General features: G+C 38.5%; 1 protein-coding gene across 4 annotated transcripts; it reads left to right on the forward strand.

Moving 5' to 3' along the window:
- The first annotated feature begins 12,069 nt into the window (after positions 1–12,069).
- Positions 12,070–17,811, forward strand: LOC103436766 (pectin acetylesterase 8). 4 transcript variants are annotated; one of them, XM_008375217.4, is made up of 14 exons: positions 12,302–12,760; positions 13,794–13,918; positions 14,028–14,110; positions 14,269–14,398; positions 14,577–14,656; positions 14,769–14,855; positions 14,933–15,057; positions 15,137–15,197; positions 15,320–15,373; positions 15,464–15,541; positions 15,658–15,763; positions 15,903–16,048; positions 16,144–16,293; positions 17,440–17,811. In XM_008375217.4, exons 2-14 carry the CDS (start codon positions 13,798–13,800, stop codon positions 17,533–17,535), a joined length of 1,317 nt encoding a protein of 438 aa, XP_008373439.1. In that variant the 5' UTR covers positions 12,302–12,760; positions 13,794–13,797; the 3' UTR covers positions 17,536–17,811. The 4 variants fall into 4 exon arrangements, with proteins under 4 accessions (XP_070680023.1, XP_008373439.1, XP_017188511.1 ...); XM_017333022.3 differs by lacking the exon at positions 12,302–12,760 and adding an exon at positions 12,939–13,114; XM_070823921.1 differs by lacking the exon at positions 12,302–12,760 and adding an exon at positions 13,488–13,605.
- The last annotated feature ends 2,211 nt before the right edge of the window (positions 17,812–20,022 follow it).

The raw sequence follows: 20,022 nt of genomic DNA on the forward strand, positions 1-20,022 counted from the left end.
CGTTGACTGGTGTTTGGTAGTTTCGGGATTGGTCAAGTATGGTACATGTTGATGCACAAAACCGGAGCGGTCTTGGAACAACGTAAATCCGACCGTGAATCTGCAAGAAAGTAAATAACACAAGATGTATCGTGGTTCACCCCAAGGTTTGGGCTACGTCTACACTGATATTGTATTTCTAAGAGGATTGTGAGGGAGAGAGTGAGGATTCTCATGGCCTAGGAATTGGCCTCTGAAGGTGAGAGTGAGGCTCTTCTCAATTGTGAGGGTGATGGGTCATTTTATAGAATAATGGCTCCTCACTTATTACATATTTACCCCTTTCTTTATTACATAATTACATTTAAGTTCCCCGAGTATTTATACGAGATCTAAATACGGAGGCCCTAAGTATGGTACAAACAGTAGTCCCCTAAGTCTTCAGTCAAGAGAGTCTTTTGGCTGGAGACTTGAAATTCAGTCCATGTGTGGGCCGAAGTAACTAGATGTTGTCTTGAACTGATGCTCGATATGAGGCGATGCTCAATCTGAAATGATGCTCAACTAGAAGTAGCATATGATGCGAGGCTGCTCGGCTTGTGGCTTATGTTGCCTTGGTTGGCTCGGCTTGTGGCGTCGAAGGTGAGGGAGTCCCTTTTATAGAATAAGGGCTTACTCCTTAATAAAAAAATGATGGGCTAAAGTTGGTGCTTGCGACAAGGAGGTTGCTCAATAGGCGGCGATGCTCTCTAATGATGGTGAGGAAGTCCCTTTTATAGAATAAGGGCTCGCTCCTCAATACATAAGTGATGGGTTATGAGTGATGCTCGCGGCGATGCGGTTGCTCAGCTGGCGGCAATGCTCTCTAATGATGGTGAGGGAGTCCCTTTTATAAAATAAGGGCTCACTCCTCAGTACATGAATAATGGGTGCTCTCTAATGAAAGTGAGGGAGTCCCTTTTGTAGAATAAGGGCTCGCTCATCAGTACATAAATAATGGGCTAAGTCCCCCAAGTATTTTTCATGAGGCCCAGTTGAGGCCCAATATATGGTACATAATGTAGTCCCCCAAGTCTTCGGTTAATAGAGTATGTTGGCTGGAGACTTCAAATTGAATCCATGTATGGGCCGAAGTGGCAGTTGTTCGGAGGCGGTATTTGTATACCCAGCACTGAAGCTTTATAGGTGAAGCTTTGCAAGTGAAGCTTTTGAAGCTAGAGCTCTGTAAATGAAGCTTTTGAAACTAGAGCTCTGTAAATGATGCTTTTGAAGCTAGAGCTTTGTAAATGAAGCTTTTGAAGCTGATTGACATGAGTGATGCTCATGAATGTTTATGTTGATTGACATGAGTGATGCTCATGGATGTTGACATGAGTGATGCTCATGAATGTTGACATGAGTGATGCTCATGAATGTTTATGTATGATTGACATGAGTAATGCTTATGTATAATTTGAAGTATTGGGCGTACTTTTGATCACCTGGTTGGTGATAATAGTGGCAGGCTGCCGAATAATTTGGAGTACTGGGCGTACTTTTGATCACCTGGTTGGCGATAATAGCGGCGGGGTGCCGATAATTTTTTGTAGTACTGGGCGTACTTTTGATCACCTGGTTGGTGATAATAGCGGCGGGATGCCGAATAATTTTTTGTAGTACTGGACGTACTTTTGGTCACCTGGTTGGTGCTATTTTGGGCTTATGGGCATTCGCTCTCCACATAATATTCCAGCCCATTTATTTTGGGCTTTGCCCTTTTTTTTATTTTTTATTTTTTTTTATTATTACCCTCTGATGGGGTTATACAAATGTCTCCGAAAGATAAGGAAAATAAATTACATCATTAAAAAATAAATTCGACTCTCTGCTCAATGGATCACGCCCATAATTCTCTTTTCTGCATGCCATTACCACCGCAATTATGTTTGCTTTTTTTATATCTTATTTCTGCTTTTACTTTCTGCTTTTGTTTCCTACTCCATCTCCTGCAACTTTCAAAACTGCAGGGGTTGGATTCTTTCTGCTTGCTGGGATGAAATAGTGAGGAAGCATGATAGGAAAGCCACAAAATTGCCCCACTGTCGCCAGCCAATTGCCTTTTACTTTTCCATTTTCTTTTCTGCTTTGCTTTTGCTTTTCTCCATGAGCGACTACTTTGGATATGTCGCTTGATGACATGATTAAGAACAACAGGGGTAATTGTGACAGAAATAGAGAATAACGTGGTAGGGGTTCTCGTGGCCTCGGTGGAGCACGTGGCTCCTTTACTGCTGGAAGGATGGACACTGGAAGAATTCCAGCTAGAAGAAAAGGACTTGAGACGGTCGTAATCCCGCTCGAGCTGCTTGGTCTTCCACCGAGCGCGGCGGTTCTGGAACCACACGGCCACCTGGCTCGGCTGCAGTCATAGCTTCTCTGCTAGTTGCGTCTTTCACTCCGGCTCCAATTTTCCCAGGTTCCAGTTGAGCTGGCACACGTGCGGATAGAGGTCCCCAGCAATTGGGTGAACAGAAGGAGAGAGGTTAAACCTTATTCTTGATCTACATCTTTTTCTTCGCAATCGAATCTAATTTTCCTAGATTTCTCCCCGAGAAGCATAGCCATAAGATGGGTACACGAACCCGGGCTGGTGACCATGATGAATAGGGTGGTGGTAATCAGTTCATGGCTTCCAGAAAAGCGTGGCGAGCATGGCCCACCTTCTATGAATCAACTCGCACTCCCTAAACTTCTGCAATCCAAACACCTCCGTGTAAGGTTGAAACAGCGTCAACTGGACGTCCGGGGTTTCTGTTCGAGTCCCGATGATGTCACCTGCCAAGTTCTTGGCCAAATTTTGGTCCAACCCGTCGTAGTCGTACTGCAAATACTCCACAGGTTTGCCCAAACCAAACGGGTTGAACCCATAGTCGCCCACCAGGGTCCTGTCCAGCCATTCTGGAGCATTTGCACCCGGGTACTAGAATAGGCGGTCAGTCGAGAAAGTGGGTTTTGTTGATTTCTTGGGCGGCCTTTTCTTGGTCCCGAATCTGAACCGGCCCTAAACCCGACCCGAGTTCGAGTACACCTTGGACGGGAAGCATGTCCCAACGAAGGAGGATGTAGCGGCGGCAACAGCTGTAGTTATTGCCATGGCTCTGTGCTAACGTGCGCCGGGGGTGGAGGTAGGATCGAGATTATTGCGGTGTGTTTCGTGAGGATGGAGTGGTGGTGGTTTTTTTATTTGCCTAAGGTGGTATTCTCTGTGTTGCAGAGAGAGCAGAGAGAACTGACGAGAGGGAAAGCAGAGAGGCGACTTCAGTGTGGGTCAGTCAGAGGAGAGGGAGATGGGACTGGTTTCTTGGGTTTTTGTGATTTTGCAGATTCACGGCGGATGTGAAAATTTGAGAGAGAACCGACATAGCTTTTTGTGTCGTTTCCCACAGACGGCGTCAAATGTTGATGCACAAAACCGGAGGGGTCTTGGAACAATGTAAATCCGACCGTGAATCTGCAAGAAAGTAAATAACACAAGATGTATCGTGGTTCACCCCAAGGTTTGAGCTACGTCCACACTGATATTGTATTTCTGAGATGATTGTGAGGGAGAGTGTGTGAGGATCCTCATGGCCTAGGAATTGGCCTCTGAGGGTGAGAGTGAGGCTCTCCTTAATTATGAGGGTGAGGGGTCCTTTTATAGAATAATGGCTCATCACTTATTACATATTTGCCCATTCCTTTATTACATAATTACATTTAAGTCCCCGGAGTATTTATACGAGATCTAAATACGGAAGCCCTAAGTATGGTACAAACAGTACAAATAAGAGAAATTTATCTCTAATTATATATAGGGTTATTTTAGGAATAATAGTGGGTGGGAAAATAATATTTTAATTTTTTTAACTTTTTATTGTGGGTGTAAATATATCGGGGGTGGGTGGGAAATAAGACAACGGGGTGGGTCTAGCAGCTCTCAAAAAATTTCTCCCACCAATTCCACGTTTCTCTTTTTGTCCCTCTAGTAAATGAATTAATGATTCCAACTCTCCCAATTAGATCTAATAAACAAGTTGTGTTCGTGTCGTATTCGTTATTTTAAAGGGTCGTGTCATGTCAAACTCGTTATTGTAATGAGTTCTTAACAGGTAATAACAACCCCGATTCGTCAACTGGTTGTGTCGTTTCATGCCGGGTTAATGAATCATACAAAAATTATCATACCTAATGTCTAGATCTAACAAACAATATATTATTAGATTATTAATAAGTGACCTGATAACGATCTAACTCGTTAACAGTTTTTTAACAGATGACTCAACAACGACTCAATTTGTTAACAAGTTAACGCAAAACCAATTATTTTCGTGTCAAGTTAACAAATTATACGTACTAAGCAACGTGTGAAGTCCTAGATTTAACATAGATCTCGTACCAATTACCAAATGCTAAGTTCGAATGTCTGCTACTAAACTATATAAATACAATCTCACAAATAAAAAAAGGCACTAAAAAATAGAGGACATGGTACAAGTGATAAGTCCACCACTTGTTTACTAATATTTATTTAATTAAACTTATTTTATTTAATGGTTGAAAGTATATAATATAAGGTCTGATTGGATTGGGTGACAGACAGCTTTGGAAGTAAGCAGCCATGAAAAGTGCAAGTTAAGGAAGCAGCAGCAGCAGCAGCACAAGACCCACTGATTCATCATGTGCAATTGTGCATTGTGAATAAACACCCCAACGATTTGGATTCTTCACCCACTAATCACCGCCAATCACGTGTTATCTTCAAATTTCATCAACTCACTGGGTCCCCTCCCGCCCCAACGATTCACCGGTCTATTTCTATTAGTAGTTAGAACCACCCATGAAATTCATTTTGATTATGGTATTCATGATTAACGATCATTTGATTTATATCAACGATTAAATGGTCTTCAAATTTAATGAAATATTTGAATGATGATCTTTAAATGATGATAAAGAAAATGAACGATTCTGATTTTATTATTATTTATTTTTACAGTAAAATGATGTTAGATCTTCATGTAAGTATGAATATTGAAGCAGTACTCTTTGTTTTTCTTTCTTTAATAAGAAGCACAAGGCTTTGATTGGTATGTCGTATTGAATTGAGTAAACTGTGTTATATTAGTATTGATTGTACTATATTGAATATTGTCAAGCTTTTGGGTTATGATTCTGACAATCCAATTGTTATTTTGATGCAGCGAGATATATGACAAGGGAAATCGAACGAAATTCTCAATCTAGAATCCACTAGCAAGCCTTAGAGTCCACTAGGAAAATAGAGAGAAAACTCATGTTTATTGAACAATAGTCAAAACATTATAAACCCTTAGAGCCACTTTTGAGATACAAAAGTAGCATATAATCTATTAACACATAAATTATCAATTCTCCAATTAAGTAGAGGCAATAGGGTGATATTAATAATCGTTCATCAAAACATACTTCATTACTTAAAAGCCGCCATTCTTGCTTGTTTCACAAATTGCACCATAGAAATTGACTTTTAAGCCAACCAGGTTTTTAAGAGCTTAGCCACACCCGCTATTAAACTAAACATGGTAAATACCAAAAATATATATGACAATATTTGGGAATTTCTTATATATACATTAATCTCCAAAGTGGAGTATATATAGGAGTTACAATTGGTATTACATATACACTTCATCAATGTGGGACAACAGACTACTATATACACTTTAACTAATATATAACTCGTAACACTCTCCTCAAGTTAAAGCAAAGATGTCATGCATGCCTAACTTGTCAAGCGAGTTGGAAAACACACCATTAGACATAGCCTTAGTAAGTACATCAGCGAGTTCATCTTCAGATCTCACAAACGGAAACATAATAATCCCAGCATCCAATTTGTCTTTGATGAAATGTCGATCAATCTCCACATGTTTTGTTCGATCATGTTGCACTGGATTATGAGCAATCTTAATAGTAGCCTTGTTATCACAATGAAGTTTCATAGCACCTTGGGTTTAAATCCAAGATCTCTCAACAATTTTTTCAACCACAACAACTCACATACACCATGAGACATACCACGAAACTCATTTTCAGCACTTGACCTAGCCACCACTTTTTGTTTCTTGCTTATCCAAGTAACTGGATTACCACCCACAAACGTAAAGTATCCAGATGTAGATCGCCGATCAATGATAAAACTTCCCAATCTGCATCTATATACCCTTCGATATTCAAATGACCATTCTCGGAGAAAACCAAAATATGGATAACTGCATCCATATGAGCTTCACTAGGTGAGTGCATTGATAGGAATTTTTACCACTCATGTGAACGGCTTAAATCTCCTATTTTACTTGCAAGAATCACAAGGTTATTGTAGTATAAACGGATTTCGCAAGGTCATCTCCACAGGGATTATTAAATAATTCGAACTAATCAGATTCCATTTAATTATTGTAAAGTAGAAATTGAAGTGATTGATTTTATAACCTAATTAAAATAAAAACGAATTTAATGAATTAAAATAAACAATCTGCAATATTAGAGCTAGAGAGAAAGAAAACAGTTTTAGGAGAATAAAATTAAGAAAGCACTAGGGTTCCACCATCACCTAGCAATCCTATGAATTTTTACCAATTACTTATAATCTACACATGCCACTTTGAAGATTAGATTTTCCTAATTCATATTCTACTTGGAACCTCCAACATAGAACGTATATCTAACATGCAACCCGTCCGGACGTTCGGATCAAATCTAAACATGAAAGACTCATTATGCTTTATGAAAATCCTTTGAAAAATCATGCAATCCTTAAGACGTGATATTTATCTTAAGAGAAATTACAATTATTAATCACAAGAAGCCAATGTCAATTTCAGGGAACCTTCCGACCAAAATTGCATCAAATTACTTTTCTAAAAATCCTAATGGTGATCAGGCATTAAAACAATTAGATAGTTTTTATCCCGGTGATTAACAATTCAAAGTACGCATGCAATCAATCATAAGCAATTAAATAAAAATCACATATTCATGCTAAGGCTTAAGGCTTCGCCCTAGCAAAAGAAATTAGTTCCGCACATTCATAATTGAAATCATAGAAATATCTATTAAGAAAAGGATTGAAAACACCTTCAAGTAGAAAATCTTCAAAACCCTAGCCCTTCTCTCTGTCTCCAATATTGCATAAAATAAAGCGTTCTAAAACTGTAGACGGCTAAGCAATATATTTGCTAAGCCACCACACAAACCCTAATCCCCCTAAAGACAAACATAGCCCTAAATTAAAATAGTAAAAATCGTCTAAAATCTGAACAGCCACGTTTTGGCCCATAAGCTGCTCCAAAACTGGCTCAATATAGCTGGATTTAATGTTTGGAATATTCTGAACACTTTTCCAGAAGGCCACGAACCCATCCGAGGTCATCTTGGGCTCCAAAAATGTCATTTAAGCCCAAAAACGTCATTTTCCAACACTGCGCGCTGCTTCTTTATTTCATCGCCAGAAAATAACTGCTTGGTGAAAAAATCCCAAATTTTGGTACGATCAAGCTAAGTGACTCACGAACGTCCTCCAACTGAAATTACTCCAAAATTCGTCCATTTGGTCCTGTTTTGCTCCAGAGGAAGTCGAAAGTCCTATATTGAAAATACAATTCAAAGTATCAAAATTCTTCCAATATATTAACCAAAATATACTAAGATTAGGGTAAAATATATAATATAAAATCTACTCATCATGCATAAACTGACTTACCACATTAACTGCATAAGCAATGTCATGGCAAGTGTGAGACAAATAAATTAATCTCCCCACAAGCCTCTGATATTGTTCCTTATGAGTAGAAACTTGATTCGAAAATAAGCCCAGACGATGGTTCTGCTCAATCAGAGTATCAACGGGTTTGCAATCTAATATACCTGTTTCAGCTAACAAATCAAGAACATACTTCCGTTGAGACAAAAAAATACCATGCTTGGATTGTGCAACCTCGATTCCAAGAAAATACTTCAATTCACCCAATTCTTTCATCTCGAATTCAGTAGCTAGGTACTTTTGAAGGCGTTGTATCTCATTCTGATCATCACCAGTCACTATCATGTCATCAACATAAATAATCAATGCAGTTAGCTTACCATTTTGTCGTTTTAGAAACAAAGTATGATCTGAATGACTCTGGACATACGCAAACTTCTTCATTGAACTTGTAAACCTCCCAAACCACGCTCTAGGAGATTGTTTCAAACCATACAAAGCCTTTTGCAACCTGCATACAACACCTTTTCCAGGAAATGGTCCGATACCAGGTGGAAGATCCATATAAACTTCCTCCTTGAGATAACCATGAAGGAAATCATTCTTAACATCAAATTGCAACATAGACCAATCCTAGTTTGCTGCTAAGGACAGAAGAACACGAACATTATTAAGTTTGGCAACATGAGCAAAAGTCTCATGATAGCCCACCCCATAGGTTTGAGTATAACCCTTAGCAACTAATCTGACTTTATACCGGTCAACAGAACTATCTGCTTTGTGCTTAATAGTGAACACCCATCTACATCCAACAACTTTCTTCCTGTTTGGTAAAGGAACTAAATCCCAAGTAGAATTCTTTTCCAATGCTTTTATCTCAACTTTCATGGCATTAACCTACTTAGGGTTAGATAAAGTATCGTGCAATTTTGTTGGAATTGATACACTAGATAGTTGCCATATATAAGATGTCACATCCCGGCCCGGGCCCTCATCACATCCCGGACTCGACTCCACTGTAGCACGATATTGTTCGTTTTAGGCCACGACCATGCTTTCACTGTTTTGTTTTTGGGAACTCACACGAGAACTTCCTAGTGAGTCACCCATCCTAGGATTGCTCTCGCTGCGAACTCGCTTAACTTCGGAGTTCCGATGGAACCCGAAGCCAGTGAACTCTTAAAAGACATCATGCTAGGTAGAGATGAGAATATACATATAAGGTTTACATGATCCACTCTCATGGGCGATGTGGGATGTTACAATCCACCCCCCTTAAGGGCCCTGCGTCCTTGTCGGCACATATCCCACCAGGGATTGGCTCTAATACCAAATTGTCACATCCCGGCCCGAGCCCCCACCACATCCCGGGCTCGACTCCACCGTAGCATGATATTGTTTGCTTTGGGCCATGACCACGCCCTCACGGTTTTGTTTCTGGGAACTCACATGAGAACTTCCCAGTAGGTCACTCATCCTGGGATTGCTCTCGCGTGAACTCGCTTAACTTTGAAGTTCCGATGGAATCAGAAGCCAGTAAGCTCCCAAAAGGCCTCGTGCTAGGTAGAGATGGGAATATACATATAAGGCTTACAGGATCCGCTCCCCTGGGCGACGTGGGATGTTACATAAGATGCATATGGTTAGGACAAACAATAAGTAGACACATAATTGTTGATAGGATATTTGGCTTTGGCATGCATATCAGGCTCATATTGTACTTTAGGTTTTCCACGATTAGCTCGTGGAGGCAACTGATAAGTAGAAGAATCATCAGAATTTACCTCATGTATGTCACCATCTTGTACCAAATTTTCAGAAGAATCATCACTGGACGAACCATCATCAGGCAACTCGTTAGACATACCAAAAGCAAGCAACCGGTCATCATAAGGTAATTCGTCAGACATACTAACATGCAACTCATTAGGCACATCTGATCTGTCATCAGTAGAAATATTTTCTGGAATAACAGGTGACTGATCACTATCTATAGCCGACTGATCAATATCACACAACATAATAGGTTCTGTCCCCAACTCTGCCTGTAACACATCATCCATACCATCTTTTCGAATCTGCACTTCACTCCCCCTTTCCCCTTGAAGTGGAGAGTTGGAAGAGAACTTCACAAAATACGAAACTTCCTCGTGGAATGTGACATCCATGGTAATATAAGTTTTATAAGTCGGAGGATAATAACACATATAGCCTTTCTGATTGTTAGCATACCCAATAAATACATATCGAATAGCACATGCATCAAGTTTACTTCGTTGATGAGAGTAGACATGCACATACGCAATGCACCCAAACACCTTCGGAGCAAGTTTTGATACAAAAATAAGAGAAACATGTTTTTGTAGCATATCAAGCGGTGTCTTAAAATCAAGAACCTACTTGGAACACAATTTATCAAATACACAGCAGCCAAAACTTCATGACCCCACAAATGATTAGGAACACATTTATCCAACATCAAGGAGCGAGTAACCTCCATTATTTGACGATTCTTCCGTTCGGACACACCATTTTGTTGGGGTGTAAACGAAGTAGTCGTTTGGTGAATAATACCCTGATCACTAAAAAAACATGTCAAAGTGTGATTCACATATTCTCCTTCGTTATCAGATCTGAAGACCTTAACTTTGGTCTGAAACTGAGTAGACACCATTGAACAAAATTCTTGAAGAAGTAAAGGAACATCACTCTTATTCTTCATCAAGAACATCCAAGTTAATCGAGTACAATCATAAATAAAAGTAACAAACCAACGAAATCCATTAGAAGTAACATTCGGCGGACCCCACACATCAGAATGTATTAAATCAAACGACAAAGTAGCTTTAGAATCACTTATGGGAAAGGAAGCACGATGACTCTTAGCTATGACACATGTTTCACGCTTGAACTCTAAATCACTACAAGTACAAAACAAAGAAGGAAATAGATGCTTCATATAATTGAATGATGGATGTCTCAATCGTTGATGCCACAATCAAATTTGATGTCTATCATCCACTTTAGCACTTAAAACTTATTTGAACCGGAAACAACATTATCCTCCATAGTTAAGATGTACAAACCCCCTATTCTTTTACCACGACCAATTATTTTCTGAGTTTGAATGTCTTGAAAATAACAATACATAGGGTAGAAGTGAACATAACAATATAAGGTATCCAGTAGTTTTCCTACCGACAAAAGATTGCACTTAACATCAAGAACAAGTAAAGCATGGACCAATGATAAGGTCGGAGTAAGAGAGATAATGCCTTCACCCATCACAGGGGAATGTGCTTCATTTGCACTAGTAATACACGGATCACGAACATAGTCACATACTCATCAAACACTCTAGGGTCACTAGTCATATGATCAGTGGCTCCAGTATTAATTATCCATGTATTTGTTCCATTAAGATGCATAATAACACTATGATTATATTGAGCCATTGAACTAAATTACGAACAATAAAGGCACAAAAGATACGCAGCGAAATGAAAACAATTTACCAGAACACTGTTCATGATACTGTAGCAGATCATTGTTCACGACACTATAACATATTACTGTCCACAAACACTGTAGTAGACTACTGTTCACGGCACTGTACTGTAGCGTGGCACTATTCACTTTCGCCCTTTTTCTTTTTTTTTTTCAACAAAGGGAATCACGACAAAGGTGGACACAAAATTAAAGCACACATGTCACCAAGAGCGAACTGCTCTGATGCTATATTAAACTAAACATGGTAAATACCAACAATATATGTGACAATATTTGAGAGTTACAATTGGTATTACATATGCACTTTATCAGTGTGAGACAATAGACTACTATTTACATTTTAACTAATATATAACTCGCAACACCCGCACCACGTAGAATTAAGATTGAGATTGTTGCTACGAATATTGGTCATGCCAAAATCCAACTCAAGGAGAAAAAAATGTGCGATTAACACGTAATGTAATGTTGATAACGTGTTACAGAAGTAAAATCAAACTACAATGACAATTGACAATAGTAGGTTTGTTCAAGAAACTTGGTTACTTGACATCTGATTTAATTTTCTAGTGAATATAGTGTTACCTCCTACCAGCGCATCTAGGGTTCAAAACTCTGTATCAATTTGTAGTGCCGATCTTTAATTTTTCTTTTGATTTGGGGAAAAGCCCAACTATAATTGCTTCCTTAAAAAGTCACCAAATATGATGAATTAGGTACCAAAAAGAAAAAAAAAGCCGTAAAAAAGCCGATCTACAAGTTTGAATTAATGTTTTGCCTCATGAAAGCTTTACATGCCTGGCAGTTTGGCTCAGTAATCAGTATGCAGGCATACAGATAGTACATCATACATAATTATATAAGTAGATGAAAATTTTATTTTTTAAGTGATTTTCTATTTGTATAATGATATATGGTGTATCATTATATAGTCCGGACGCGTTGACAAATCTCTTTTTTAGTGGAGTTTGTTGTCATGGCTTTTCGTTTTCTTTCGAAAGAAAATTATAACCTCACCAACCACCCTAAACTTTCATTTTCTTGTCATTCACTAAGAAACAAGTAGAGAGGATTCTTCTCATAAGAAACAGGTAGAGGATTCTCCGCCCTACATACACCATCTCTGCCTCAAATAAAAGTTAAAATACAGCGTAATACGATAAGGTTCGTTGCAGCAGCAGAATTAAGCAGTCGCCAGTGGAGGCTTTCCTTGTCATCTGGGTCGGGTCATACTAGATGAGGAAAGGCCCAAACCCGAGTCCATATCCAATCATTAACCCTTTTCTTTGGGGAATGGTTGGGAGGGAACGAAAATTAGTGTCGGCTCTCGGGTTCGCTGCTCCAAAAACTCAATAGAAATCTCTCTCTCTCTCCCTCTCTCTCTCTCTCTCTCTCTCTGTGCATATATATACGAAAACTTTGCAAACGAACTCTCATCACTCTCTCCATCCTTTTCCTTTGGCTACCATTGCATCACTCCTCCAACCCATCAATTTCGATCTTTCATTTCAGGTACATTATGCTGTTTCTGGTTTTGCCATAATAGTAAGCTATTTTGTTTCTGTTGTAAACAACATTTTTTTTTTCATAAATTTGGATCCACTTTTTTCTTGTTTGTATGCTTAACAACATCAACAACCCACATTATACATTTATATATGTCTTTCTGTGTGTGTATATATATATTCATTAATGTCAGTCAGCACATTGGCGTTGCCGTCTTTATTTTTTCAGTTAGCACTCTCCTTTTTAAGAGAGTGTTTAAGTGAGCTATTAATATTTCCTCTGTCTGTATATCAAAATATATGTATATTTCTTTGTGCGGTTGAAGTTGAACTGGGATTTTCCACTGAACCAAGGCCAAGGGTAAGTTGGGTACTTTGAAGCAATATCAAAGATGGTTTTTTTTTTTTTTTTTTTTTTTTTCTGAGAAAAATCGATTTGTTTATGTCAGCCAATAGATTTCTGAATGATTTTGTTAGCATTTAGATTTGGAAATGTTTGCATATATAATATGATTGATGAGTCTGTTTTTATTATTTTTCTTTAATATAATTTATTATTATTTTGGTAACTTTTCCTTTTCTGAGTGTATAATGTTGGCTGGATGAAAAAGGAGCCACCTAGTTTTGAAAAGAACCAACTTTATGGCCTTGAAGTCTTGATACCTTGCAAAAGTTGGAAAAAGCTCTTTGTTGCTAATGCTCATCCTTGACCATTAAGCAATACAAAAGCTGAGAATTAAACTGGTTTGGATCATTCGAGGAGGATCGGCTCTAGTTAGATACTCTGGGATTTTTTTTATTTTTTTGTTATGGTGGAAAACCTGCAAACTAGATTCCCTTTCTTTTACTTACGTATGTATGTATGTATGTATGTATGCATGTTGTAGACACGATATATCGATGATTGTCCCAGTAGATGTAGATTCTTGATTGATTTTGTCAATTGGTTATGCCTCTAAATGAATTTCTCTGTTTTCGTTGGTGTTTTCTTTTTTCCTTCGGTTTTGTTTTTGGTATATTGATTTCTTTACTTCGTATAGGCAGATGGCTGGTGCAAGATTAGGCCAATGGTTGTCTGTTCTAGTATGTGCAGTCATGCTGCTGAAAGCAGCCGCATTGCCTGTGGGAATAACTTACGTTCATAGTGCGGTTGCCAAAGGAGCCGGTGAGAAACTCTTGTGCAAATATGCTGATGAGAGTAATTTCCTTTTTTTCGAGTTTCATTTTCAAAACAAATATTTGATTCAGAATTTGGAATTTGACATGTTGTGCAGTTTGCTTGGATGGGAGTCCCCCAGCTTACCACCTTGATAAGGGATATGGTTCAGGAATTAACAATTGGTTGGTTCACATTGAGGTTTGTCCTTTTCTCTCAGCTCCCAGTACAGTTTATTTCACAAGATAAGAGAGAACAAAAAGAACAAGTTATATCGATAATTTTCATGAAAATCTGAATATTTGATAGCTCGTGAAGTTCTGATGCCGTAATTCTTCTTCTTTATGTTTTGATCTTAGGGAGGAGGATGGTGTAACAATATCACAACTTGTCTTGTCCGGAAAAACAACCGTTTAGGTTCATCTAAGAAAATGCTCAAGGAAATTGCATTTTCTGGGATTCTGAACAGCAGGCATATATTTAATCCGGGTTTGATATCTATTTTCGCTAATCAAGATTCAGTACTTCTTGCCATTGTTTGAACAATTTTCTTTTTTAAGATGAAAAGCTTAGTAGTATAGTTGATCAATATAGCTTTCATTCTTCTTTTGTCTGTTGAGTTCCTTGCTTTTTACCAGTAGAACTAAAAGTCCGTATTCCATGCCAGACTTTTACAACTGGAATAGAGTCAAAGTTAGGTATTGCGACGGGGCATCATTCACTGGTGATGTTGCAGCTGTAAACCTAGTAAGTTACCTTCAAGTAGCAGTCTGAGTTTGCAGACACCATTTGTCCTGAATCTAAGCCTCTCATTTCATTTCTGATTGTGGGATTATCAATGAAATAACAATTTGAGCAGGCTACCGGTCTTTTCTTCAGAGGAGCAAGGATTTTTCGTGCAGTCATTGAAGAACTATTAGCAAAAGGAATGGGGAAGGCTAAAAACGTATGACCCCTTAACTGTCAACCATTTCAGCTCAGTTGTCGTCAGCTCTGATGACTTGCTAGCACATTTTACTGCAGGCTATTCTCTCTGGTTGTTCTGCTGGTGGATTGGCGTCCATTCTTCACTGTGACAACTTCCATGCCCTCTTACCTGTTGGAGCTAAAGTGAAATGCGTTTCAGACGCTGGTTACTTCATTAATGCGTAAGCTTACGCTTAGTACCTTGTATTCCGATTCCCAAACTACACGAGAGTTGCTTATCCACCTGGTAATGAATTGCAGGAAGGATGTTTCTGGAGCACGACACGTTGAACAGTTTTTTAGTCAAGTGGTTGCAACACATGTATTCCCTCTCTCCTTCTCTCTATATAAGACGCGAAAAGAGAGTTTCCCTTATTTGTCAGCCCTTCCTAATGTGGTTCAAATATTAATCCACGTTACTTCTCATTGTCAATCTTTGTGTAGGGTTCGGCGAAGAATTTGCCTCCATCTTGCACTTCAAAATTGAGTCCAGGTTTGGTAAGTATTTGACATTTGTAAAGATTTTCAATTGCAACTATATCCTTTTCATTTGTAAATTCTAATGATACTTTTGAAACAATAATCTAGTGCTTTTTCCCGCAATATTTTGCCTCACAAATCCGGACGCCAATGTTCTATGTAAATGCAGCCTACGATTCATGGCAGGTTAGCTTATTCTTTCTGTTACGAACTCTGCTAAGTTGCTTCCCTTGTATTTCAGTTCGTTGTCTATTTTTCCTTTTGATTTCCTCTTATTACTTGATCTGATTGTGTCCATCCAGATAAAGAACATCTTGGCACCTGGAGTTGCCGATCCCCATGGGACTTGGCAAAACTGCAAGCTTGACATAACGCATTGTAAACCCACTCAACTCAAAACCATGCAAGGTACGTAATTATAAACGCCAGAAAACTAAGCCAGTATCAACGGACAGGCCTATAGCTAGGCCATCCGGCCTTCAAAAGTTTTCAACCCGAAACAGAAATTAGTTGATCCTGGTTGAATGAATCTTTGTCCCGTTTTCAGATTTCAGGGCGCAGTTTTTAAGTGCAATTGGTGGTGTGAGCGGCTCTCGATCAAAAGGAATGTTCATAGACTCTTGCTATGCACACTGCCAAACTGAACTGCAGGAGACATGGTTAATGCCCGACTCTCCAGTACTGAACAAGACGGTAAACATTGAACACAGCTTTCATTCATGCATCTTCCATGACTTACTGCTATACATCAGTTCTAATTTGTTGTTAAAACTGTATTTCATCGGCAGACGATTGCAAAGGCAGTTGGAGACTGGTTCTACGACCGAACTCCCTTTCAAAAGATTGATTGTCCTTACCCTTGCAATCCCACTTGCCATAACCGTAACTTTGATCCAAATCACCACCAACACAGTAATTTCGCCAAAATGTCGAGAAAGGTATATTAAATGTAGAAAATAGATTTATCAATTTGTGAGACACATATATATTCATTTTTACTAGCTAGATTTATAGGTCAAGTTAATTATGTCGAATATGAAAGAAAAGAAAAATGTCATTGATCAAGTAGTACGAAAATAATCGAAGGCCACCACGGCACAGAAGCTTGTGTGCTGGGTGTGTCTTCCCTCATTGTTTATGTAATTAGTCATTTAATCTCGATTGTATTCACATTCTTCCACCTTAATTCAGTTTCAGAAGACAATTTTAGAGAGCAATTCAATGAAATACGACTTAAGAGTGTACTTTTGCGGACCGTAAACAAGGTCATTTCTTTTAATTTTGGGCTTGAAAATTGTTCAAGGCCAGCCGCCAAAAGTAGGGTCTTTCACTTTCCGCCATTTCTAAGTGCGGACCACCTTTTACGGACCTTGCGTGCGGACCAAATTCGGACCGTTGGATCTGATTTCAACGGCTGAAAACAAATCAATCAAAGCAAGCTTAGTGTGAAATCAGCTCACAATAAAACTAGGGTATGCTATCCACACACTTTTTTTTTATTTCTCTCACACCTTTTATTAATTTCTGTCATTTGATGTTCTTTAATTTATCTGATTTAACTGATAAAAATTAAAAAGATATGAAAAAAGTAAAATTAGGTGTGTGCCCTAAAACTGAGTTCCGGGTCCAAAAAACCCATATAACTCACGGGTAAAACTTAAGAAATTTTGGGAAATCCCTCGTGTTCCTCTCGCGTCTCACTCTCTCGTCTCTCTCTCCTCTCTCTCTCTCTCTCTCAACTCTCTGCTCTACATCTCACCCTCAGAGTCACAAGTGGAGATCTCACATTTAATTGACGCCGCCGTCTCCGTAGCCGACGGAAGCTAAGTCCAGCGTCATCCTCTCCTCAAATTGAATCAAAGATTTGAAATTGTAGTTGTTGCTAGGATTCGGGTATTGGGTTTTGGTGGCTTTGGATGAATTTGGCATCAATTAGATGGGTTCTTGGGCAGATTAAATTGTTTTTTGGGGGTTTTTGTTGTTAATACCAAATTAAAATTTAGTTGATATTAAGGGTAGGATTGAATTCGGTGGACAGGGAAGGATTGAATTAATTTTGAACTTGCTGCTGTTGTTAATTGCAGAAGGAATTTCCATGGCCGCTCCTGATTTTCGTGCACCTCCTTGGCTTTCCAAATTTCCATGGCTGCTGCTGGTCGTCGTTCGATTTTGGTGTATGAGCATAAATTGGTAGTTAATTGTAGTGTATGAACATGAATTGATTGTTTCCATTGAATGGAATGTAGGTCATAGAATTTAGCTACCTGATGTTAAATTATATGAACCAAATGGTTGTTTATGTGGTTAGTTGAAAAAAGATAAAAACTTGGAGGGTAAGAACAGTTTTTTCAAGGGGAATTGTTGAGATATGCAGAAATTGGAATTGGGTCACTGAAAAATTGTCACATTTTTCTTTCATAATAATTTTTTGATGGGAAACTTTATTTAACCTGCAATCTTCTCTCCACCCATTGTTTTTTTTTTTTAGTTATATTCCAATTTTGTCTTAAATAAAAAAAAAAAAAACTAATGAAAATTGCTGGAAAATTTTGAGTTTTGACGATTAATACAAAATAAAGAGTAAAATGAATGGTATTAGAATTGACTTTTTAGTGTAAAAATTTGGTTTTTCGTTAAAGTGAACAGTACATAAGTTTTTCGTTAAAGTTCCCAATAAAAAATGGGTGTAGAGAAAAAAAATTAACAATTGGCAAATGGGTCGGTTGTAGGGGATCAAGAGGGTTTGTGGGGTTTGGTTGCTGGTATAGGAGGAATGTAGCCATAGTTGGATTAGATTCGTAAGATAAAAGAGAGGGGTTATAATGTTGTAGACTACAATAGCCTCCACCTCCTCCTCATCGGCCACCGTCGAGTAGCAGGTCACCACTCTCTCTCTCAATTTTGATCTCTCGTTGTAACCATAAACCCTAATAGAAAAAGATTTGGTGCATACTCATATTCACCATTGCCACCCCAACCCAAATTCTGTATTGTTTCACTCTACTTCATCATCAAACCCAAACTCTCAAGAAAAGCATCAACCCTATAACTAAAAAACCAGCTTAATCCATAATTCTTTCTCTCTCTCTCTCTCTCTCTATCTCTCTCTCTCTCTCTCTCTCTCTCTCTCTCTCTCTCTCTCTCTCTCTCTCTTCCCCCCCCCCCAAAACAACAATCGGTGAGCTTAATTATTAGTTCATTGAAGAAAAGAAAATAAATCGGAACAAGATCCAGCCCTATGGAGGTTGCTCAGAAAAACTGAACAACAACGAAAGAGGATAGAAGGTCGACGAGAGGTTGTTGCTATCATGCTCAGTGGGTTTCTTTGTCTGTGTTTCTTAAAGTTACATTTTTGGGTAAAATGGGAAGTTTATGAGGCACACTTTTAAGTTGAGATAATATTTGAGTTCAAATCAAAGAATTTGAATCCTTGTCAGATCCTCTTTGTGAGAATTCCGGAGATCCGTGAATCATATCCGTTCATCGTACATCATGCGATCAAAAATTATTTTAAATATTTTTATTTAAAATTAAATATAAACAGTACTTGACAAAAATTGATCGCATGATGTACAATGAATGGACATGATTTATGGATTCCCAGGATCCTCACCAAAAGGATCCAGAGAGGATCCTATTGGCAACAAATTGATCAAAAAAACTTTTGAATTTTGAGCAACAAATTGATCAAAAAAACAAGAAGTTTTATTTGCCAATAGGATCCTCTATGGATCCTTTTGGTGAGGATCCTATTGGCAAATAAAACTTCTTGTTTTTTTGATCAATTTGTTGCTCAAAATTCATAAGTTTTTTTTTTCTTAAAAAAGGGGACAACTGGTGGCAAATCATGGTTATCCACCTCTTCCAAGGGCCGGGAAGACTCATAGAGGCATTTCAGCCTCCCTTGGCCACAAGTCTGGCTTCCACACCAACAATGGGTTTCGAACCCAAGACCTCCAGGCTTTAGTTTTAAGGAAGCCTCATAATCTGCCATTTATCACTAGACCACTAGTTCGTGGTTAAAATTCATAAGTTTTTAGTTCTTTTACACCTTGAACGCCCTTTTTAACCATGGCACTGTTGTGTCGCACAATCATTGGACCTTAATTTTTTGTGAGCCATATGGCTTTTGATGTGATTAGTTGGGAGTGTTTGACGGCTGAGTATGTCTATTCTACCATCATCATCATCACCATCCCCATCATCAATACAGCTTAGTTTTCTAAAATCAGTTTAGAAGTCCTACGAATTTGTTGCTCGAATATGTGGGATTTGCTCTCCACGGGTCTTGTGGTTATTTGGACAGGATATGCTAAAGCTTTTTTGAGTTGTGGATAAGGCCACACCATTTTGTTTTTGAACAAATGAGGCTTAGCCTCACAATGGGCTAGCAATAATGTGGTTCAAATTTGTCTTTGGTAAGAATCGAACCTAAGACCTCTTACTTACTAGTGAAGATAAATATCACTAGACCGTAGTACTAAGAAGAATACCAAATTCTTCTTTGGCCACACCATTTTAGTTTCTAACATTGTCTGTTCTTTAAAGATGGTTCTCTATCTTGTTTTTTTTTCAATCTTTAAAAACATGGCAAAGAAATTCTGGCCCAAAGAAGGCGGCCGCCGACATATAAAAGAGTAAGAGACTCTAGGAGAAAGTTTGTGTTT

Source organism: Malus domestica, chromosome 06 (assembly GCF_042453785.1).
Source record: "Malus domestica chromosome 06, GDT2T_hap1".
Lineage (NCBI taxonomy): Eukaryota > Viridiplantae > Streptophyta > Magnoliopsida > Rosales > Rosaceae > Malus > Malus domestica.